Source organism: Crassostrea angulata, chromosome 2, assembly GCF_025612915.1.
Source record: "Crassostrea angulata isolate pt1a10 chromosome 2, ASM2561291v2, whole genome shotgun sequence".
NCBI lineage: Eukaryota > Metazoa > Mollusca > Bivalvia > Ostreida > Ostreidae > Magallana > Magallana angulata.
The window spans coordinates 56,026,122-56,052,246 of NC_069112.1; the positions used below are offsets into that span (position 1 = coordinate 56,026,122).

Below are 26,125 nucleotides of genomic sequence, written 5' to 3' on the forward strand. Positions count from 1 at the left end.
TCGAAAGAACTAGCCATAGATTACATGAGGTTTTCAATCCAACAAACACATGTTTAAAAAAACGGGTGCGGTATATATAGTTTGCGCATACTAAAAAAAATGAAATAAAAGTTTCATTAAAACTCTGCTTTAATCAAATCTTAATTTTCGACATTTATCATTAATTGTCTCAAGATTGCCCTAGATGATTATTTATATAAACGAAGTCATCAAACAACTGTCTTGTTTTTGCAGGATACTTATGAATATCAAATCTTTATTTAGTTCTTTTTAAATTCCTGATGCATTTCTATATTTGTACAAAGTATGTTAAGTGTTTGTCATTTAAAGGAATAATTCAGAACTGTAGATTTAAGAACTCTCATAAACAGTACTTAGCCACGAGAATTATAATTGCAACAAAGACGACAACTACTTTCAAACAAACAAGTGCACAACTCAAGCCAGAAAATACAATCTAAGTACTTCCTTCATGAATTCCTGTTACATTTAGTGTACTGACACTACATTAGCTCTTTTAATGTAAGATTTTTTTTATTTACAAAGCTATCTTTTTTTCCATTTTATAAACACTTAGCTCAATGTTACTGATAATTAAAATACATGTAAATACGTGATATTGTGATTGATAACGGATTTACAACATTGACGTGTAGATTAGAACATGATGAATGATGTAAATAATAAATGAAGAAATAAAGGTCTATTTCTTCCACTTATGAAAAAACTCAGTCCTAAACCTATCAATCAATTATAACAAATAATCGTTCTTGTAAAAATAATCGCGATATAGATTAATTATAAGATTCAGATAAAAAAAGTGCATTAAAACAAACTAAATAAAAATTAATAGTGTATATGTGTATTGGCTTTATTCTTATTATCATCATTCAATTATTATAGCGTTATTTTAAATCTATAGATTAAAGTGTAGTTAGATCAGTAGACTTTTATGAATTCGATCGCCGAATAATCAATTGATAGAACAAACCTGACTCGGTTAAAAAATCTTATAATATTGTTGCAAACTTAATTCATTAGTACAAAAAAGTAAAAAAAGAATACTATTAAAGAAATTAACCTGGTAGCACCCAAAGCAAACCAGAACATACAAATTAAAGCATTAGAATCATATCAGTTGTACTTACATAACAATGTTCTTTCGAACTTCTATCATCACATCACATCCCATGCAACCGCCGTTATACGAATCAAGGAGGGATGTTAAAAAGCAGTTTGTGGTGTAATTTAAAACCTCTTGTGAGAGTTTGCAATACAATTAGGGCTGCATAAGTAATGTACTCAAAACAAAAGACACATGGGAAACAATTAATATGTCATCCGTCTGTGCAGCTGGTAGGTCTCTGATGTCTTATCAGACCTGTGGGAAAAGGGGGATCATTAGTTTAATTGTTTATTTTCTCTCTAGCCAGGGTGCGCTATGATGGGTGATTTATGGCTGAGAAACCCTGGGGGGGGGGAGTAAACATGATAACGAGAGAAAGAGAGGGGGAGTCGGAGAGTAGGACTTGAAGAGGACAGATATTTAAGTTCATCATTAGTGATGTATTTTGCTCTTGTAGTGTATATGTGTAAATATGTAAATAAACTGTAAATAGAACTATTGTTTTAATTTCATTGACAAGTCCGTCACGTTACACTTTATATAATCAATTCAGTTAATCTGTAGTGTTCTTCCTATATATAATCAATATAGAAAAGAGTGGGTTAAGAGGAAGGTACTAAATAATATATTTTGTATGTTATGTTCTGCAGAAGATATAAAAGACGAATTTTACCTTTAAAATTGCATTTTAAATCTTATTCAAAACTATTTTAATGAAAATCATATGAATTGTAGTAAAATCGATCAATTATAATAATAAAATAAAAACGATCGTCTCAAATATTCTTTATTTAATTTTTAACATATTCGTGTCCTTTAATATTCACCAAGCTAAATTCAATTCGCATAGAAATTGATGACACAGTATTCTCTGAAATTGTGATGCTAAGTATACGTACTGTCGTCTACTGAAATTTATTTATCAAATTAAATGAAGTTCACTCTTTATGTACTGAATTAATTTGATAAAATAAATTTCAGTAAACGACACTACTTATGGACTAAAACTTATGGACTAAAAACTTAAATAAAGATTAAAGTCTTCATTACTTTGTTTCAATTTTAAGAAAAAGTTAACATTTCGATTAATTCATATTTAGTATTTTTTTTTGGTTAAAGGACAAATAGACAGATGTTTTAAGTCTTCTTTCATATCAATATTTGTTTTCATGATCATAATTAGTAAATGGGAACTATCTCTAAAAAAAGTAAAACTCTTCTGACATTGAATATGAATATTAACTTAGAAACTAAACATTTTCTGATAGAAATGAGTTTTTTTTTATCCGAGAAAGAACATCAAACGCAGTAATTGTTGGCCCGAAACTCGAAGTCGACCATTTGAAGAAATAATCTTTATTGTTTAGGGGTAAAGTTGAAAAGGGACGAAAAGGTAAATATTAATGCCAGCTTCTTTACAACATACATATTGAAATAGAATCTGCTCTTCTTTATCGCGGGTAGTAGTCTGCGAATCTGGCGGCCGTCGGTATCGCTACTCTTCCGGTAAGACGTTCTAACTCTGGAAATGGCTATAGCAATGATGATCTTATAACTCCTCCATCAGTCGTCAATTGTTTATTCATTTCTAGAAAAAAACATTGTGTAACAAGTTTTAATCCTACTATTTAAATGCTGCGAAATTTAATTTCAAATTGAAAGCACTTTGGTTATTTTAAGCCACACTCTCTATTAACCATTTCAAAATTTTTCATAACTATAGCAAAAATGTGAATGCAGTATTTATTTGGGTTCATTAATATCTACGTAAACTTTTTATGTAAATTACATGATGTCAGCAAGAGTAGCGTGCAGACTGCCCCGAAAGGTTGGAAAATGTGGAGAGGCATGCATACGTTATAACTATGACAGGAAAAAGAAAGCGTGCATGAAGTTCAAGTACAGTTGATGTGGAGGAAATGCAAACAACTTAATCTAAGTCTCTCTGCCGTAAAGTGTGCAAGAAACCAAAAAGTGAGTACTAAAGCTATAATTCATGATTTCTAAGGTTGTATTGAAACTTGGTTGGAAAAGAAAATATAATAAGGGAATTTTTGGAAATGGGATGTAGTCACAAGGAATTTAAAAACGTAAATTTATTTAAATTTAAATTATTATAATATTCCTTATTTGAATGCTTCTCCTCGTCAAATGGCATGTAATTAAGCTATTTAAATCAAGACAAAAGTACATGTAAAATTTGATTAGATTTAAAGTCATTTAAATTTTTGTTTTGAACCTTAGACTATTAATTAAAGAGATTTGAATAAGATTAAGTTTTATATAAAAAAGCTACAACAAACACACATGTAAATATATATGATGCTGCAATAAAAAAAAAGAGTGTATTATTTTAGTTCTAATTTTTTGTCTGTTTTGATTTACCGTGTCAATTATTCAAAGCTTGACAGAAAAAATTAGTAGAAATGCGTTATAATTTGGAAAATTCCTAAGAGTTGTTATTAAGATTTTTAGACAAGTGTCATATAATTAATGAAGTAATCCTTTTTGGTAGATTGTCCAAGATCGCTGTTTTGTAGATCTGGAGTTCGCAAGCGCCAATCCTGTCCTAGATATCCAAAAAGTAACATGTGTGTAAGTATCAAGAATCCAATATTTATGTAGTCACCGAAAATACATGTCTGATTTCTAGTCTGTCTGTCTGTCTGTCTGTCTGTCTATCTGTCTGTCTGTCTCTCTCTCTTTCTTTCTTTCTTTCTTTCTTTCTTTCTTTCTTTCTTTCTTTCTTTCTTTCCATGGCTGTCTGTCCGTGTCAGGCTGTCTGGTTGTACAAAGGAAGGGACGTTACCAGGAAATGTTACCACAACTATAACAAAAGCTATGAAAGGACAACTCCAAAAGCAATGAAAAGAAAGATTATTAATTTGATAATTGGACTTTTCAAACTTAAAGCAATGTTCACGTTATTAATTGGGAGTTACAGCCATACATCTCGACGCCTATTTAAATGATGTAAAACTAAATACAATTTGTCTTGGAAAACCTTTTTAAAACTAAATGAAATAGACAATGAACAAAATATTTGTTTTCTTTATGACCGATTTATTATTATGAAAATCTATATAATCATTCTAATCATTTTTTCATAATTATTCTAAAATAATTACTAACAAAAAGTTTTTCTGAAAATACCTGGCCAACTATACACTAACTTGCAGTGATGTTTCAATAATAAAATATAGCATTACCTATGAGATATACCTTTAACTGGGAAATTATGTAGTAGACTAGTTCAAACCACTTGTAGAAAGATCTAGAGATAGGTTTGTAGTTAATATCAAAATCAAGTATGATTACAAGCCCAAACATATAATGTTAACAAACTAGAAACATATTTTATTGTAGATCTTCTAGTTTTCCGGGGAACGAATGCATGGGGCGGTATTTCATAAAAAAATAAAAAAACAAATGTAGTTAGACTTCCTGTACGTTATAAGATGAAATATCTTCCACGTTTATGCAAAGAACATTGACATAAATTAAAACTGCAATTTACAGTAATCGTTGTTGAATTAAATTTTATGCTTGTGTGAAACCTTACAGAAAAATGAAGATACAATTGTATCATATATATTCAATAGCTTTATATAAAACATTTCATCGTGATTTTCTTGAAAAGAATTTTTTCGTGTAAATATGTACATGTATAATCGCACGCGTGATAGGGTTATGAACGTCTGCAATACTTTATGCTTTATTGAGTGTGAATGATTTAGATTTGGATTGCAAAAGTTAAACTTAGGTCATCAGCCATACATTCATGCTAAGTAAATAGTGCTCAAAGAAATTATAAGTAACTTGAAATGAACAAAAACATTTTAACATGTGATCTTTTTTTCAGACAGTAGTAAGTGGGTCGGATGACACTGATGACGACCAAAAATCACCTTAAGGATATGGCAAGCTGATTGGCATCTTATAAATAGATTGAAATCACACCGAGCTATCCGGATCATGTGTATTGAAAACACGTCGATAAGTGATTAGGCCGAAAAACAAGTACTCCTTTTCAAGGAATGATCGGCATGAAATACCATTGGTCAACTCCGTTAATATAATATACACTACATGCAGTAAAATATCTTTATAACACCTTTTTAATGATTTCCGAAATATGGCAAGGCATGAATGAACTTTACACTTAGTAGGCGAATCATACTTCCGACTAACATTCCTACGCATATGTGAAAAAAACGTGATTTGAATCATTATGTATGTAACCCTATAAATGTTTTATTTTCAGGAAAAATGATAAGAGTAACGTTTATAGTAATCTACGTCTATTTATAAATTTAAAAAAGGTTGTCATTGCATAGTAAATAAAACACTGCAAGGCGCAATGCGTGCGCAAATAGTTAAATTTGCCGGATGCCTCATATGGACACAACTGTGATCGGCCGAAGCCGATCACAAAAACTTCATACAACTCACCGTTTATCCGTTTTTTTTTCAAGTGACATAAAGTTTGCAAAAATAGGAAAAAATCTGTGACATTATCAATTTGTATCTGTTATCACTTGCGATTTAAAAAGTTTCTTATAGAAAATGATGTAGGATATAATTTCAGCGCATTCATTTTTTTTCAATTTATAAGAGTTCGCGAAAAACCCCGAAAATCAGATCCTCGAAAAATTACCAGATATACGGTATATACATTGGCTATAAACAAAATGATATGCAGGTCTTAACATTTTTACCCGTTCTTTATAGATTTATCCAAACACATGTAGATTTATCATTTATTGAAGATTACAAAGAAGAACAAGGTTTGCTTTTTGTTTCAACATAATTAAAGACAGAGTCCTAATGAAAGTTGCTTAAAGAATTCGCTCTTTTGTTATTTAGGTTATTATTATTTACATATTTCTACATTTCTTGTGCAAGATAAATTGCAAAATATGATACATGAGCGTTAAATATCTAAACTTTGAAAAGCTTTGTTTTATAAATGCAGTAGAATGATCAGCCATTTATTGAAAAAAATGTGAACTTTACTAGGATTATGTAATAATATGTTTTACAACCCAAACGTTATTTGCTATATGTTGATATTTCATTTCATGCACATTGCTAATCACTTAAAATATTTTTGAAATAGGGAGAGATATATGCAGATCGCCCTCTGATATAGGGACTTGTAACAATGGGTGCATAAGATATTTTTACGACTACAAAACGCGCACCTGTAAACGTTTGACTGCGGATGTTTGGGAGGTAACGCAAAAAAATTCAAAACAACGGAACTTTAGATCTGTCAAAAATTCTGCCAGAAACGATACAGTGAGTATAGATTTCAGAACTAAAGAAAACGAGTTGACAATCCTACAATACCTTCCGTAATAAAAGGCAAATAAATATTCTTCAAAGAAACATCAAACTTGTTTTTTTAACGTTTTGATTTCAAGCTTACAATTTTTTTGATTTGTACACAGAGTTTTATATCTGTGATATAATTTGACAGATTTTTTCAACAGTATGAGTAGCTCCCTCCTTCCGATGATAAAGATTTTTGGAACATTGCATAAATGATAACGCTTTGTTTTAGATACTTGAAGACCATCTAATTTCAATTTACTAATAATTCATCTCTTTATTTATTCCAGAATTGAAATTTCATAAACAATCAGAATATCTATCGCCTCATTAAATTTTACTTATTTTAAAGTATACTATTTCATGTGTAAAACACACGCTAATGTAATATGTTAAAATCAGTACAATTCAGGCGGAATGTTTTACATCCAAATTAGTTAAATAAACCAAACATAACTCCTACAGGAGTAAAATTTAAAGAGTATTAAGGGATGTTCTGTATTAGAAAATTTTAATTTTATTATATTTATATTGTTTAAAATTTAGTAATTTAGTAATATCTTCTTTAATTCTTTAAAAGATTTCATTCCATAGAAAAAAATATAAAATTTTTAGAAAAATTGAATTATAGGCAAAATTTAGCTTATCTGTTTTGTATTACCTTAAGAGCGTTGACTTTTATTCCTTTGAGATTTCATTAGTTAGGAAAATTGATATATATGTATATAAGCTCCATTACTTTTGAATCAAATGATAACCTACGTGTGTCGTGTGTGAATCATGCAGAGGATAGTACAATTATTCTTACTGGCAGCTCTTACAGTAAGTTGAACTATATCATTTATTTAAAATTTATCATTATCGTGTAGAAAATTACGTACATGGTTTAAAATGATACTTAATTTAAAGATTACCTAACGGTGTTCACGGTTAAATACAAATTGTTTAGCGATGATTTTCTAATAATGACAACAACACTTTTTTTAAAACCCTGTTTTCCCCGTTTATAACGTACGGAAGCCCGTTGGTGCCAAGTAGGAAAAATATTTTATCTGGCGGCCGCCAGATAATTATTTGGCGGCCGCCACATAATTATCTGGCGGCCGCCACATAATTATCTGGCGGCCGCCACATAATGATTTGGAGGCCGCCAGATAAAACCTGGCTTCCTGATGCGCGCGCATGTTTTAATGGGAGCTTTTTAGGGAGTTGTGGATACACTCTAATTCATTAGTTTTATTAATTATTTCTGAAACTTGACATTAAATAATTATCAATTGCAGAGCTTAGGGTTTTGAAAAACTGGTTGAGTTGAATGTATAGAAGACTTTGTTGTTAGAATCTATAATGATTTTTATATTACTTTGTGCCTTGTATTATACATGTTTGTTATAAAACATAGTATTTTAGAGTTGATTCTGAACTTTTAAAACTGAACTAAACACCCGTTCAGGAAATCTTAACATTAAAACACCTTAACTTGAGAGGAATGTTATGTAAACATGTATAAGTAAAAGAACGCGCTGCCTTCTATATGTTTTAATTTTGGTATAAGAATTTACCAACGCAGATTAGAGTCAGCTTTATTGACCACGACAGCTTGTACAGACAATATTATCACGAGAGCAGATCCATCTATTACTTTATAAGGATAAACTAGGATAAGTGTGTACTAGCATTCGTGGCCATAAAAATGAAACTATTTAACTGACTGTGTTGTTAAACTCTTATTCCAAATTACATGAAAGGCAGTACAATAAAAAGACCGTGATCGACCACAGTCTCTCTGGGTAGATCAAAGTACTGAGAGTACTGAAAGGCGGGGTCTTGAAAGTTTGAATTTGTAATTGTTCACGTTTTCCTCCATTATGTTCTAAAAATTATGAGTTTGAATTAGTTGTTTCAATCTACATGTAGTATGCTAAAGTTCGGCTTTTTGCAATTGCCAGATACTTTGTCATAATTTTGCTAAATCCCGACCGGGACTGTTCTTCATGATTGTAGAAAATTGACACAACGGTATATTATGTAAAATAATACCCCAAAGAAAAAAAAAAAAAATACAACTAACCGGGAAAATCAAAACAACTATATTTAGTCATATAATTTAAATCGTTATATTTATTTATTTTGTGATCAAAGGGAAAATCTATAAGTCGGACGGTATCTGTTATACAAGGTTTATGGAAACTCCGAAAACTCTCAAACTGATGAATTACCGAACAAAGTTAACATTTGTATACCGATAACAAGCACAGGCATCTAACGTTAGAAATATTTCTTTTTTACAATAAGATTATTCCAAGTACTATAACAATAAAAAAAATTGTCACAGTAGCCATTTTGATTTTTTTTTAGACCTTCTTACCTGTCAGGATTTTCTTGCAGCGATTCATATAAAATTAATAGGTAAAAAATAAATTCGTTTCGCCACTTACTACTTTTTTGTGTAAACTTGTGCATCATTTACACGAATCACGATACAACCGTTTCTGAAATTTCATTAAAAATCATACTCCAAATTCAGTCATCTGCTTTTCAAATCGATTAAACAAGAAAATGGAGACCAAAACTGTATGAATCACGTCATATTTCGGGGTAGACCTTTCCTGATTGGCTGTTATATATGATAATTGTAGATTGTTAATTTTAGCTATTAATTCAGATTTATTTGATTTTAAAATTTCTAAACCATGCAAAGTTTTAGAAACTTGCCCAGTGTATAATGTCCAATTACAATAAATAATTAAAAACCTAGAATATATTAAGTACGCCGACATATGATTATATGTGATTTTTTTAATCATTAAAAACGTCTTGATAGTGTAATTTTTTGCAAATTTAATATGATTTTTTTCCCCAGATAGTTAAGATATATAAATTTAAAATATTGACATTTTAGGATTAATTTCATTTGTCCCCATCATACTTTTGGGGTTGATTTTGTTTGGGTTATTTCCTGATCAATAGATACTAAATTTACAGGTTATTCATTGTTATGCAATACCGGCTGCATGGTCGCACAGATCACACAAACTTTAATATAGCGATGTTGTGCTTACAGCGCGGCATTAGCAATTAACCATTAATTTCTGCAAATGTCTTTAATTTTTACTATTCAAGCAACATTTTCCAAAATAGTTCCTGTTTATTAGTTAATGATGCCTTCGATTTGTAATTTGCAAAAATACAAATAGGGTTAAACTTTATGTACGTTATAAAATGAAATATCCTCCACGTTGAAAAATTATGCAAAGAACATTGACATAAATTGAAACTGGAATTTACGATAATCGTTGTAGAATTAAATTTTATGTTTGTGTGAAACCTAACAGAAAAATGAAGATACAATTGTATCATATGTATTCAATAGCTTTACATAAAACATTTGATCGTGATTTTTCTTGATAATTTTTTTTTCAAGAAAATATGTATAATCGGAGGCGTGATAGGGTAATGAACGTCTACCATACTTTATGATTTATTGAGAGGTCATCAGTTATTCATGCTGAGTTAATAGTGCTACACAGAAATTAAGTAACTTGAAATGAACAAAAACATTTAAAAATGTTGTCTTTTTTTCAGACTGTAGTAAGTGGGTCGGATGACAACGATGACGAACAACCACCGAAAGGATATAGTAAGCTGATTGGCATCTTATAAATAGAATAAAAAACACTCCGAGCTATCTGGATCATGTGTATTAAAAAACACACCGAAAAGTGATTAGGCCGAAATAAATTCATACAACTTACCGAATATCTGGTTTTCATTCAAGTGAAATAAAGTTTGCAAAAATAGGAAAAATATGTTACGTTTTCTATTTGTTTCAGTTACTTTTTGCGATTTCGAGACCTCTAGGTGTTTAATTGGACGCAATAACTTCTGAAATAAAAGTCAAACATGAAGAACCTTTTATATTGCTAGAATATTCAGATTGGTCAGAATAATTTCAAAATAAATAAAAATAGTATTATGATGCCGCGTGCAATACCTTTCTTATGGACTTGAAACAAATTCAAGATCTCAAAAATATGTATTAGGTATTTCAATAAGGAGTGTGTAATATTGAGAAACTGGTTAAAATGCATGTTGCTGAATAACATTGACTTTAAATTCAGTAATTTTTGCTAAACGGATTTATGATTATTTTAAGCAATATTCAGGTTCAGGATATAGAGTTTATTAAATTAAGAACACATGAACATTTAAAAAATTGTAAATTAAACATAGAATAAAACAATGATGAAAACACAGTAATGTATCAAAGTAATAGATAAATATTAAAACCAAGATAAAGTATTGTCATGAAGTAATTCATTTATGTCAATAAATATCTTCAAAGTTCTATGTCTGAAAGAAACAATATGATAATAATTGAGAAAAAAACATTTAGGTAAAGAACATTAGTTTTATCATGTAAAAAAGTATTTCAAAAGGATATAACTTTACTATGACATTATGAAATTACTATTACTATGACAGTAAATAAAAACAAAATTGCATTGGATAAAAATGAAATCTTGAGTGTATATATGACCTTCAACATCATTGCAAATACAAACCAATAAACTTTTACATATGTGATGTTTTATCATGCTTAAAAATTATATAAACTGGAAAATAATGAAAATGAAATTGTGAAAATATCTATGATGACAAAAAACGACTTTTTGAAAATCCAAACGTCAGTAACGAGTTAATAATAAATCTATTTAAAAATACATTTCACCAGATTTCGTCTATGAAATAAAATGCCACTCACTGCATGCTAATAATCATACTGGCATGCGACCAGTTCTCGCCGAGTACCATTTCTCGCCAGTGCATTGATACGTCATTTTATCAACACATAAAATAATATTCGAAAAATGACGTAACAATGCACTGGCAAGAAAAGGTACTTGACGAGAACTTGTCGCACGCCATTACAGTTTTACTGTGTATTGTATACCTTTAATATATATATATATATATATATATATATATATATATATATATATATATATATATATATATATATATATATATATATATATCACATAATGAGGTTGATCAGAAGTTATATACATTGATGTGGATTCTGCTGTAAAAAACGCAAGTAGAATCAAAACAGGGTGAGCACATATTATAGTATGTTGAAATGCGAAAACAAATACTGATTTTTATAAATTACATATATATTTAGAAGCACATGTGCAAGCAATGCAATAATAACTGCTGATGACTCAGGTATAAACCTCAACTATATGTAGCTTTACCTTAAGATTGTAATACCGGTGTTTATGACAACCTACCTTCAATTCGCCCCGAACTTAAAAAAAAAAAACTTCATAAAATACGTGTTACTAAGACAAAACAAGGACAACAGTTACTGGGTGAAAAATCCCCACAATTTCCATTCATTTACAATAACTAAAAATAAGCAGAGAAAAAATTGATATAAAAATGTTTATACATTTCTCGGATTCCAAAACCTTTGCTTTGTTATGCAGCGTGTTGTGTATACAACAAAATGAACAATTGGTTTATATCTGCATTATTGCGATTAAAAAATTAGCAATATTGTAAGGAGTTTTTTGTAAATCTTGCACCCATCTGCATTAACGTACAAATTGCTTATTTCTGGAAAGGCGTATCATAGAGAGACGGCTGGGTGACTTCTCCTAGCACCTGATACGCTGAGGTATCTCCCTCAACGTTGACGTAACAATCAGGGTTGACGGCGGTGTGACCAAGATCACTTCTCTGTGGTTGATTGGTGACTTCGGTGAGCTCCTGGTATGCCGTACCGTCATCAACGTTGACGTCGTGACCAGTTGCAGATGGTGCTGTGTCTACAGGTTTATCGTCTTTCGGTTGCTTATGCTGATGGCACTTATAACATTGTTCGTGTTTGCATAATCTGGTGAAATATATATATTTATATTCAATATAATTCATTAAGAAAGCAATAGCAGTGAGCTGATATGAACGGAGTTGATGATAAACATTCTGATTAAGTCCAAGGAGTTGGGTTATAAAAGAAGAGGACATTACCGCTTTGTATGAATTTAATGTTTAAGCATTTGATTACACAACACCATATACCATTCATGTAAATAAAAGCTAGTGACACGAATCAAATAGATATCAATCTTTTTACATTAAAGGAAACACATTTATATACAGGAGATTTCAAACATAATGTTTGAAATCTTATAATAATTGCAGAGGAAACTGCAACAAAAATTTAATATTGTTATTGGTAAATTAAATTTAAAAACAACCTTAGGAAAGTCTGACAAAAATATACAAAAATCCTTAAAACAAACCTAAAACAGATATAAAACAGATAACTTCACCTATTAACACAGTATTTAAAAAAAATCACTTCATGAACTTTTAGATTGCTTTAAAGCATTTTTGATTAACTTAGCTTTTTCCACATTCATAAGCTTTGAATTTTATTTGATATTAATTATATGTTATTGCAATGATCTTACCTTAAGGTGAGAAAAATGATAACGATGGCACAGACGGCGAGCAATGCAGACAAAATGTAAGTAGTGGAGGGATGGTCAGCTGGCTCTGCTGACGGTTGGAGACACTGAACTGTACACTGTACTGTAAGTAACATTTAAAAAATTGAAAAAAATCTCAGCATATAATTAAAAACTTGACGTCAACATGTTAAAAATGTCAATGTTTAAATGCTTTCATGTTATATGAAAAGATCATAATGTTTTGTTAATAAAGTGCAAAATAAAACTACCTTTGTCACACTTTTCTCCTTGAAATCCTACAGCGCATCCTTCTGGGCATTTTCCGGTCACGTGATGACATTGTTGTTTGTCAACGCAGTTACCACAAGTCAACGAACAAAGGAGTCCATACGTGTTGTTACTGCAAGCTATTAAGAAAAATTTCAAAAGAAACTCAAATGGTCATTTATCATAAATTGACAATTTTCAGGACATGTGTAAATTATAATTTCAATGTGTTTTAATCGAAATATGACTTAACTTAAATATAAATTGCTATTGACCAAATATCACGATCTTCAATAGTATACACTTTTACAGAAACGCATAGGTCTTGGAAAATAAAAGATTTGAGACTTTATTAAAATAAATAAATATTTTTTTTTATATTAGATTAACATTACATTGCTATTAGATTTAAAATATGATTCCTTCTGCAATTACCTTACTTTGATATTTTATTCTACATTTTGAAATTTATAATATGTTGTTTAGCGCGAAACATTATTTAAAACGACGATGAATTGTAAATCAAAGTTTTGTACCTTCAGTGCAAGTATTTCCAATGTACCCTGGGTCACATCCAGTTACACATGTTCCGTTTAGATGATGACATTGTTGGTTATTAAGACAGTGTCCACATGGCATGCCACAGTTCACTCCGTAAAGCCCACCATCACATTCTATGAATAAAAAAGTTAATGCAATTAAAAGATGAATTTAGTATTTTTCATTTTTTGCTTCTTTGTTGTTTTTATTGCTTTAATTTTGCATTAGTTGTTTAAAAAGTGTTCTACGGCAGAAAGAAACGTTAAAACTTAGTACTGTTTGTCCTTTACGTAGAAAATGAAGATCCTTAAGGTCATATGTAAGTATATATTATGCCTTCAAATTACACATTTGAAACCAGTCGTATAACAATATCTTGTCCTGTATTTATTTCTGACTTGAAATAGAATAAAATCCCCGAAAGCTTTGAATAACTGCGCATGAAAAAAGTTGCAAGACTCCACTGTCATTATACGCAAGTTCACTTTAAGAAAATACATTAAAACATAATACGGTATACCGGGAATTAATCCCCATGTTTTATCTTCGCCCCTTATGCTCTAAGCAGAATAATTAAGACTGAACGAATCAAAAACAATTTTTGGATAACTGTATTAATATAAAGGGTAGTAAAGAAATCAAGACTGGGGAAACCATTTGTGAGAGTATAAGGACAAAAATAACACAGAACAAAAATAACCCTGAATACAGTAAATCAGATCAAAAACCTTGTTATCGAATGTTCGACATAAATAATATAAAATATTTACATTTTTAAGAGTTTAAATTGTGCACATAATGTTAAATTGATCTTTATGTCTTACTTATGTTTAGTGGTGTTTAGCTGAATTATTAATGTATTTTCAGCATTATCTATTCTATTATAGTTTTGTTCTGATATTTATATTCTAACTTTTATTGTCATTATTACAGTTTCAGATTATACAGCGTGTCTTGTAGGTATTTGAATGTTTTGGTTGGCGCATTTTGATAAAAAATTTTTTCATAAGGACTTTAAATGAAAACTATTTTAATCATATAAGGCCAATATATATTCTCAAGAAATACATTTATAATTCATTACGCTGCGAAATTGTTAGACTAAAATCATCCGGAAAAAACAGCTGATCGAATACGTAAATACAAAAAAAAATATCAAAGCTTGTAAAATGCTCTATATACAGATATGCTGCATTGAGATTTTACGCGACCAGCTAATTGTAAGGTTATAAGACTCTTTTTCTATCATGTTGGCTAGCTTAAGCGCAAAAAAATGATCAAATCGACAATACAACTAGACATTCAATACAATGAGTCACCTTATAATAAACATTTTTGCCATCTTGAGATTCGTTGACTTGATTTTTTTTCGAGTTTTACTATTCAATTGCTTTAAATACGAATGGAAAAGGATAATGAAGAAAGTAAAAGTGTGTATATGTATGTGTCTATCTCTGCGTTTGTTTCAGACAATATAAATTTCATACTTGCTGCTTACAGGCATTAGACAGTGTCATAACTTTAATACTTATGTTTATTAATTGAATAACCTAATAGCCTAATGACTGATTACAATACATACCTTCTGTACAATATGTCCCCTTCCATCCCGGGTGACATCCCTGATCACAAATTCCAGAAGATTTGTTACAGCTGTTGCACTGAATAGGACACACTCGAATACAGTTTTCTCCAAAATATCCATCCTGGCACTCTACAGAAGAAATACGAAGGAGGTAATCATTTAGAGCAATGACCATTATTGTCTGTTATTTGAATCTCGGAAGCAACACCACTGACAATTGATACCTTCTATGCATTTTGAGCCCATAAAGCCACTCATGCACCCATTAAAACACGTTCCATTCAAGTGATGACACTGCTCATTTTTTAAACACTTCCCGCACGGCATACTGCAATTTTCTCCATAAAAATGGTTATCACAAACTGAAATGCATATCGTCAAAATCATTTATCTTAAATTCTCTCCTGCTATTTAAAAGTTTCATTATAAACATATTGTTATATAGAAAATTTACATGTAGGAAAATGAAAGCATAACTTTCTAGATAATATCATTATTACTTGTTTCACAAATATCATTATTACTTGTTTCACAAAAGTCGCCCTTCCATCCTGGTTTACAGCCGTATTTACAGACACCCGAGGTCTTATCACAACTTTTGCACGTTTCGTTGCATGATTCACGACAGTTTGGACCAAAATAACCATCAGGGCATTCTACAAAAAGTAAACAGGGAAAATTAGTGTAGATAAAATGATACAAATTTGTTTAAGTAAAGTTTTCTCAACAATAGGTGTAAATTTCAAATGTAACATTTTTGTTGGACAATTTAGATAAGTGAAAGGCCTTGCGTTGTACGTGTTACTTCCACAAGTGAGTGGTAGATGACCTTTGGAAACGGAATCATTTGTTTTTTAAGTATTAACAAAACGGTAAAACAATTGGCTGTATAAAAACATTTAAACTTACTTAAGTTAATCTACCCTAGTTTGAAGTCCTATCGTTCACATAAACGGAGCTTTAGTTGCGCTGTTGGAGACCTTACGGCGCTGTCACGGCTCTGTCACCGGAGCTGGGTCCTCACGGCGATCCCACTGCGTCCTTAAATAATGTAAAACGCCAAAACGCCAAGGTAAACTCAGTAGAGTCTTCTACAGCGCCATAACAACGCAACGGCATCGTTGCAGTGGGATCGCCTAGAACATTTTAGAACGCCATGCGACGGCGCGCACTTTGATTATGCACAAAGTACGCACCCCGTCTCTGCATTCTGATAAACACGTCGTAGAAGCGGAGGGGGTTGCCGTGACAGCGCCGTAAGGTCTCCAACAGCGCAACTAAAGCTCCGTTGGTGCGCTCAAGAAACGCAGCTAATCGCAGTGTAGACGTAGAAATGTCAATTGCGCTTGCACAGAGATCTCAAGCTCTTTGATATCTCACTACGTCTCTATTGCGCTCTCACTGCGCATCCACAGCGTTTGAACAAGTTGTGTTTTATTTGGCTGTGTTTACACAGCGACCCAAAGAGTTGTTGCTGTGTTCATCGCGCTCTCTTTACGTTTCTTCTGCGTTTGTTATCGTTTGTACCGCACTCCCACGGCTTTTCTAGTGCGTTGTCATCCAGACCACGAAAACTCCAACATTGGCTATTGTACAATTTTTCCTGAATTTTCCTTGCGATCCTACGGCGATGCATGAATTTTACAACGCAATGAACACGCCGTTGGAACGCAACTTGGTGTGACAGGGCCTTTTTCAGACATAAGAAAGTTATATCACAAGGAAGCGCAAACGTTTATTGTTGTTAGTTTTCTTGAAGAATGTTTTTTTTCAACATTTTGCTTAATATAACCACGTATAAAATACCTGTATCGCACTTGCTGCCGTTGAACCCACTGGCACATCCACCCATGCAATTTCCGAATGCGTGGTGACACTGTGTATTGTTCATACACTTTCCACATTGTAGACTGCAATTGGCTCCGTAGAAATTGCCATCGCATGCTAGGATTAAAAAAAAATAATGATATGTATTCTCATACAAACCTGAAAAACATAACGCCACAAAACATTGGCATTTTATAGTAAAAGAACACATTACAATGCTCATTAAGCATCGTTGCATAATGAAAACAGGAAGAATTGTGTTTACGCTGAACGAAATTCATCAAATTTCTAATTGTGCTTTCTTGATATTTGCAAGCATCTCTTCTGTAGAATATTATGTAAACTCACCATTTCAAAGAAACCTTTGTTTTTACATGTACCAATAATCCTTTCATCACAAAATTTGCACTTCATTTAATTTCATGAATAGTAATGACAATGGAATCCATATTATTGTACGAATATGCATACGAATATAATCAACTGTTGTCTATGCAACAAAAGTACATAATTCTACTGAAATCTGGGTTGATATAATACCGTTTTCACAATAGTCTCCTTTCCAACCGGGATGACATCCACTGTCACAGATTCCAGTAACTATGTCACAGGTTATGCACGTCCTGTTGCATTTGTTCTGACAGTTACGACCGAATGTGTTCTTTGAGCACTCTGGAAAAAAAATCAAAACGACAAAATATTTATATCTTTAAAAAAAATAACTGTTCATTTTTAATGGTCTCTGATGTTTAAATTATAAAATTTAATTTTTCTGATAATCTGAGAAGTAACAAGAAATAATACTTATTTAGCAAGTGTTTAAATGTTTATATGAGTGCATCATAGAATAGAAATTTGTTACTTTCTGCTTATAGAAATAAACTTTAACAAATATACATCTGTGTAATTTTATTTAGACGAAGAAATCCTTATCATATTTCTAAATATACCATTTTAAAACTACGCCAAATTCAATAAACATTGTTAAAAGCAATATGCATTTCAATACTGCAAACTGTATAATGATAGAGTAATTTTAAGCTAAACATATTCACTTGTTTACTGATAATAAAAAAAAATGCTGCATAGATTTGTGAGATTTCTCAAAAACATCGATCCAGCATGAAGCAACATATATGTTGAAATAATATAAACATAATCTATGCTTACGTTGCATGCATTCTGTGCCTTGGTACCCTCTGTCACAGCCTTCCACACAGGTACCATTTATGTGATGACACGATGCATTATTGTTACAGTGTCCACATTGTTTGCTGCAATTCTTACCAAAACGGTAAACATCACACTCTGAAATATTAATCGCCATGAAAACAGCTAGTTAAATATACTTTAATGACGGAATATACATATGTGTAGATTTTGGTTCAATGTTGCCCAATTTGGAGATTATGGCACTTAATAAAAAAACACGGTAAAACAAATTTATTCAAAGAAAATTGAAAAATTTATTCATTGATAAGCATGTAGTTTCTTTATCTACAAATGCATACATTCATAGTTTTCAATACATAGTTTATTTTACAAACTGTGGTCCAATTTTCCGGATCACTACACTTATCTTGTCCTAATCCATTAAAACCCTTTCTTAAAACAATTACGTCGTTTTCAGAAAGCTTTCACATGGTTTATTTTTTCAAAAATAAGCGTTGTACAGCTGATTATGAAAAGTTGATATCTTTTTGTTTAATTGAAGAGCATACAATAAATTTATCATAAACTGTAACAGAAATTGGATTTGCAACAATACTGTTAATCTGAATACCTGTATCACATTTGGGGCCTTGATACCCCTTATCACATCCACTAGTGCAAGTTCCATCAATATGATTACACTTCTCATGGTTTTCGCAGTTTCCACAAGTAAAACTGCAATTTTCACCGTACTTATAGTCATCGCATTCTGAAATATATATATATATATATATATATATATATATATATATATATATATATATATATATATATATATATATATAAACAACATTGTAAATTGTCAACTAAAACAGTGTTGAACTTTAAATCCTATTTGTTGGCTTATAATTCGTCTTTATTTCACTTGGAACGAATTAGAATCTATACTGTGAAACACACAGCCACGATGAAATTCATCAAATGATAGCGATGACTTATTGAGAATACGTTTAATGATATTTTTCTCTATTTTACACAACTATTTTTTTATGAAAGTTCAATTATAATCATGGGCTAAGTTTTTCATATCAATTCTTATTCAACATTATTAAAATCCTTTGAAATGTATTGGGCAGAACAATCAATATTATTTATAGTTTAAAAGATATATTTTTCTACATGATATAATTCCTAAACTAAGCTATATTTACAATAGATAGTTTGATTAACAATTGATACAAAGTATTATTTTCATGAACATTAGAATTTTTGTGCAAATAGCACACAAACGAATTGGTTATCCCAACACCAGGCGTTGTCCTTTTTATCTTTTTTCATGCAATAAGAATCTGCCAGTTTTTTTTTATTTTTCATTCCAAAACCTTCAAAACTGACTTTGTACGCTAAACTTAAATCATACGTCGTTAACGGTGAATGTAGATTAAGGTTCCTGTGCTACGATTTCTTAAATTAATAACGTTTGTAGTCTTTCAAGTACGTCACAGATATTTTTAATTTCAGTGCCTGATTTTTTATCAGAGTCACTGGTTCTCTGAGTGAAAATGTTAACCTCAATTTTGAAGCTTAACCTAATAAAATAATTACGGAAAACTACATGTTGAAAACATTTTTTTTTAACTTTTTCTCATATTGGTTGTTCACAGTGCGTTGTACAAAGTGTTCTTTAGTTATTCGTTTTCATAAAACAAACACTTGTTCGACTATATTCCAAAGTTATACATGAAACCACAATGACCTTAATAATAAAAGAAAGTAACTCTACCTTCCGTGCAGTTGTCTCCCATATACCCTAGGTCACATCCCTTTGCACATGTTCCGTATAGATGATGACATTGTTGGTGATTAAGACAGTGTCCACAAGGTGTGCTACAGTTCGCTCCAAAAAGCCCACCATCACATTCTATAAAAAAAATATTAAGTCCAATTAAAAGTGTATAAAATTATTTACTCATATATAAATCTCACGACACTAAGGTTTTAAATAATATTTTCTGAATGTTATACAACTTAGACAGTGTTAAACGACCGACGTTCAGCTTTAAATCCAAGGAACTAAATAAAAGTACCCTAATTATAATGTTTTTTCCCTTCCAAATCAGATTGTGTGTAAAGCAGAAGGGCAACACGTTTAATAAAGAGCAAAGACATGGTTTAAAGATACATTGCAAGTAATTCAGATATCAATTTAATATCTTATGTATATTAAACATTTCTGTTGCCATTCTTGGTTTAGTAAGATAAACTGACTTAAATATTTCAAGTCTATCAGTTTATATGCTTTTGATACTAAATAAGCCCAAAATGATAATAAAAATGTATTAATATATGTGCGTTTTAGATATATAACATGATTGGGTAGTACCAAATCTTGAATATCTAACGCTCGAATATTCGTAAGACCTGATGAATCATCACGATACATACTTTCTGTACAATGTGTCCCTTTCCATCCCGGATGACATCCAAAATCACAAAGCCCAGATCTTTTATTACAGCTGTAACAGTTAGCAGAACATTCCCGAGCACAGTTTTCACCAAAGTATTCATCCTGGCACTCTTCAAAAAATGAATAAAACCCGTGCACGCAAATTTAAGTAATTAACATTTTGGCTTGAGTAAACAATAGAAAAGAGTGAATGCATGATATAAAGTGGGGTTTTAAAAACATTGACAACTTCATTGAGAAAATTGTCATTGTCAAAATGGTCAATCAAAAATATACAGACAGAACAGAGTGTTTAGGTTAATCAACTCACCTTGAGCACACGTTTCACTTTTATACCCAAATTCACACCCCTGTGAGCAAGTCCCATTCACGTGGTCACATTGCGTCGTATTTATACAATGTCCGCATTGTCTTTGGCATCCTTCTCCGTACCATCCTTTGTCACATTCTGTGATGAAAGAACGAATGAGAGCACAAACATAAAATTACAGTTATATGTATTTGAAATAAAAATTTTAACAAAAGTTCTTTAAAACGAAATTATGACATTTTTTATGATTGATGATAATTGCGATATACATGAAAATAAATTTATATTTCAGAAAAACAGGGATAACAATTATTATAAAAATATTCTATATACCATGACATATAATAAAAATTAAAATTGGTTTATTATGAAAAAAGTTACGGTTCTTATCATTTAAATCTTGATCTTTATCATAAGTTAAATTACAATATTAGAATTAAGTTAATGACAATATTAGAAACAAGTAAATGACAATATTAGAGACAAGTTAATGACAATATTAAAAACAAGTAAATGACACTATTAGAAACAAGTTAATGACACTATTAAAAACAAGTTAATGACACCATTAGAAACAAGTTAATGACAATATTAGAAACAAGTTAGTGACAATATTAAAAAAAGTTAATGACAATATTAGAAAAATAATAACTATAAAAATGAATTATTTATCATAAATGATTAAAGAGTAGAAAAATACAGTATTTTTTATTTGAGTGTCGCTATACTATACCCAATTCGCACTGGTGTCCATTGTATCCAGGTTTACATCCCTGACAGGTGCCCGTCTCGATGTGACAGTATCGACATTTGTCAGGACAGGGGAGGTTACAGTCAATACCATAGTATCCGGGTCGGGGACAACCTAGGTATAATCAAAAACGACATTTTCACTATACCATGTCATTATAAACATTGTGATACATTGATACATTGTACTATTTTTTCCAGTTAATCAAATGCAAACTTAATGAGGGTTGTAAATTGATCAATTTGATCAAATTTGTCAATGAAAGAGATAAGCTTACTGAAATTTTTACGTACCTATTAAATACAATCCATACAAATTTTATAAATTGTGTTTTGAGATTTATTTGATCTTTATTACTTGATTAAAAATGCAAATTTAACATTCTACAACGAAACTTTAAACATAAACACGTTTACCATAGACTTCTACTTCACAGAGTTCGTTATAGGCGTAGTAAGAATAATCACTAGGATAGGTAACTCCTGGTAGTCTCTCGTTGGAGTAAATGACGTACTGACCATGTACAAAGCAGGTGGTGTTAAAGACAGCTGGTATCGTGCTTCTATTAAAGCTATTGTCTTTAAAGCAAAGTTTTCTATCTGACTTGTCTGTTGTGTTTGAGACGTATATAGAGAATCCCAGAGATCTCGCTGTATGCCCGTTTGATGGACCTTTAATAAAAATATACTTTGTGCTCACAAAATATACCACAATGAATAAACAGAAACAATTAAAGCAAGAAAAAGAACTATCCACTCGTTTAGTATGTGTAATAAAAGGACCCTCACTCTTTATTACTCTAAAAGGTTAAATTGTATAAACGAATCTGAATGTACATTAATTATCAGGAAATGCTTACATGTGCTAAGGCCACCAACTCCTAATGACATCCCTCACCATTTTACAGCTATATTTTAAAGTTTAACTTATTTTTTATTCAACTTAGGTAATTGTACTAAATTGTTTATATCATAATGATAAAATTCTAATCTGATCGCTGTCTATATAATTATTAATATTTTTAGCAGTATCTTTTATTTCTTTTGGCCCTTTTACCTGCTAAAACGATATTTATAATATATCAGCAGTTTTATTACATGAAATTTTATACAGTAAAAAAAAACTATTTAAAATTAATTACGATTGTAAAAAATATTACTGATATATTGGTACGTAGTAAAAATATTACTGATATATTGGTACGTAGTAAAAATATTACTGATATATTGGTACGTAGTAAAAATATTACTTAAATATTGGTACGTAGTAAAAATATTACTGATATATCGGTACGTACCCCAGGCTAAATTCTCGGTCCTGTAATAGATACGAATGTTATGGATGCTATAGATGCTCTCTAGATTAACCCACCAGGAAGTGGTGGGTTGTTTCTCAGCTGACATTGAACACTCTCCTCCTAAACCGTTCAAGTTTGATTTGCGTCCATCCACAGCATTGCTGGCAGTAACGTTAGCATGTCTGTATATGTTCTCCTGATATGCTGGTTTGCGTAGAGCCAAGTTAACTGTAAAATTATTTAGATCATCACTATTTGAGCCTTTTAGCAAAACGTAGTGTCTTACAAATGTTGAACTCTTATCTCGTATCACAGAAGTATAAAAAATGCATATAAAATCTCGCTACTTGTAAATTCGCAAAATAAAACATCATCGTTATTATGCATCATAAAAAGATTTAAACTTAACATAGACCAAAAAATAATAACTATCAGAGACAATTTCCCTCGAATGAATAGGTTACGCACATTTCCACATTACTCTCCTTAAATCGTATCATACACATACTATTTCATATCTCTAAAATGATTTGGTATCTGTTTTACAATGTTCGTATTTGGAACGTATAACAATATGGCAAGAAACCTAAATACAACCTAGGTTACATGTGCGTCCTCCATAACCCTCTTCACATCCCTGTAAACATGTTCCAACAACGTGGTCACATTGGGAGCTGTATAAACAATGTCCGCATTTCCTCTTGCATCGGTAACCATATGATCTATTTTGACATTCTATAAAAGAAAAAATGAAAGTATAAAGCAATTGGTGCAGACTTATAGAGTTGTTCAAAGAAAATATTTTAAACACCATGGTAATATCGTTTTCAGGAGCAACACAGCCTTATTACCAAAAGATATATTTAGCTTATTACTGAGTATACTAAATAAATAATATCTCTTCGTACAATTATTCTCAGTTTTCGCAGTCAATGGAAAAAAATGAATTAATCTGAATCACCTCTACCTATTTAGGACGACGGATCTAATTCAAGATTTCGAACCTCTGCGCAGGAATCCACGCATATGCTATAATTATGACTGTCGTAATAAGGTACATCAGAATAAGAAAAAATAATATATTTTTTTTTTTCATTCTACTAAACATAACTTGTGATGCCGAAATATTTCAAGTGGAAAAAAATTAAGAAACAAAAAGTAATCCGAACTTCCTTTGTATGCGACAAGTCCGTTATATTTTCAAGGTGTATAAGTCTTAAAACGTCCAAAGTCAGTTTATAGTCTAGTAATTTGGTAGAAATTGAATTTATACCTTAACCTTATTTATATTTATAGCAGTTAATGTAACGTAAGGCAATAATTATTTTTTTATACTTTCATGCTCAATACTGAAATCTGATTGGTTTAGACGCAGTTGATAATCCGTTCTATTACCCTCAGCATTAGCAACACGCTTAGCAACGGGTAACACATCGAATTGTTACATGCGCGTAAATCATGTGCGTACGGTTCGCCGTAGAATTCACGTCATTTCTATATAAAAGCATTAAGAAATTCTTTAAAATTAAGACATTCAGTATAATAAGATAAATAGTGCCTGCTTGGGAGGAAAACAGTTGAAATTGACACCCCTCGATAACCATTGTAAACCTCCGCTTCGTGTCAGTTGACAATGGTTTCCTCGGGGTGTCAATTCAACTGTTACCTTCCCAAACAGGCACTATTTATATAATGTCCTTTTTTCATGATCTTTCTATAGAAAAATGAACCACGCAGTAAACTTTTCATTGGTAAGCTAATTGACTTTTTAATATTACAAGTGAATTTTAAGAATTTTTAAAATTTCAGTTTTTATATCACACAAATTTCCATTACTTTCTATTATATCTGAGAATTTTCGTACCCACATTTTGAAAAGCCCCCAGTAAACTAAGGAAGACGATGATTTTTATTGATTTCCACTCACCATTCACTGATTTACATTATATAAAACTTGGATAAAAAATCTATCGAAGAAATAAATAATTGAGTCTCACAACAGGTTTTTTTCAGAAATTTTTCAAGAGCATACATTTACGTTGTTCTTTGTACATTTCAAAACAAATACCGAATCTTTTATTGGTCCTAGTATTTAGAACCTAAGTGAATTTTTCTTGAACAGACTTAAGTCTCCTTTATATCATGAAGTTTATGAAAAGTTTTAGGATTGCAGCCTATTTACTGATAACAATCTTGATAAAAACATATACTAAACATCAACTGTATTTTATTCTTTATTCGTATATTCGTTGTGCTAAATTTGATATGAACTGGTTAAGTAATTATTGGTGAAGAAGTATAGAAAATGTAACATAATTACAAACATCGCCTATGGCTGACACAACCCTGTTGAACTTGTGTAATCTCCATTCTAACTTACCGTGTATATTGTATTCTTATAAAATACTAAAAACAGATAAACTTAAATTTAATTTATTTCAAAATTGATAGTAAAGTCCTTGAAATTTGTTTGATGATACTTTAGTTTCTGAGATCAGCTCTGCACAAAAAAGGTCGTAAAAATGTACAAAATGGCCGATAAATCGGTACCGGAAGTGACGACAAAAAAAATCTCAAAAATGTATGAAGTTTATATCAAGTCTCATCTTCTTTGAAAAAATCGCTGAAATCGGTCCAATAGTTTTCGAGAAATCGCTTGCACAAAATTTGTGGAAAAAAATAATAATAATAACTAGATACGATCTCGTTACGAGTAACGAGTAGGTCTTCCTTGCGATTTCTGTTTTTAATCATACCATGAATAATCGATATAATTTTAGAATTACCCCCCCCCCCCCACACACACACACACTTTCAGATAATGTATACAAATCCCTAATTACGTAATAAATGGGTGTTGCAATGAGTTTTCCAGATAGATATTGCTACAATTAACAACTTTGCTTTTATAATGCATTACGAAATCTTAATCGTTTTTTATGTAATTTGTAATAGACTTTACGAGTTTCTTGCCCCCCCCCCCC

General features: G+C 31.0%; 1 protein-coding gene across 1 annotated transcript in view; it reads right to left on the reverse strand.

Annotated features, from left to right (window-relative positions):
• Positions 1 to 11,515: 11,515 nt before the first annotated feature.
• Positions 11,516 to 26,125, reverse strand: part of LOC128171555 (multiple epidermal growth factor-like domains protein 11) — a 59,725-nt gene continuing 45,115 nt past the window's right edge. Inside the window, exons 6-21 of the mRNA XM_052837343.1 lie at positions 23,739 to 23,876; positions 23,142 to 23,369; positions 22,261 to 22,515; positions 21,827 to 21,958; positions 21,094 to 21,231; positions 20,762 to 20,893; positions 20,100 to 20,237; positions 17,705 to 17,836; positions 17,144 to 17,281; positions 15,862 to 15,993; positions 15,562 to 15,699; positions 15,335 to 15,466; positions 13,749 to 13,886; positions 13,215 to 13,352; positions 12,946 to 13,066; positions 11,516 to 12,365 (exon numbers count right to left, since the gene is read on the reverse strand). Of these exons, the coding sequence (XP_052693303.1) occupies positions 12,080 to 12,365; positions 12,946 to 13,066; positions 13,215 to 13,352; positions 13,749 to 13,886; positions 15,335 to 15,466; positions 15,562 to 15,699; positions 15,862 to 15,993; positions 17,144 to 17,281; positions 17,705 to 17,836; positions 20,100 to 20,237; positions 20,762 to 20,893; positions 21,094 to 21,231; positions 21,827 to 21,958; positions 22,261 to 22,515; positions 23,142 to 23,369; positions 23,739 to 23,876 (2,516 nt within the window). The 3' untranslated portion in view covers positions 11,516 to 12,079. The remainder of the gene's footprint in view (positions 12,366 to 12,945; positions 13,067 to 13,214; positions 13,353 to 13,748; positions 13,887 to 15,334; positions 15,467 to 15,561; positions 15,700 to 15,861; positions 15,994 to 17,143; positions 17,282 to 17,704; positions 17,837 to 20,099; positions 20,238 to 20,761; positions 20,894 to 21,093; positions 21,232 to 21,826; positions 21,959 to 22,260; positions 22,516 to 23,141; positions 23,370 to 23,738; positions 23,877 to 26,125) is intronic.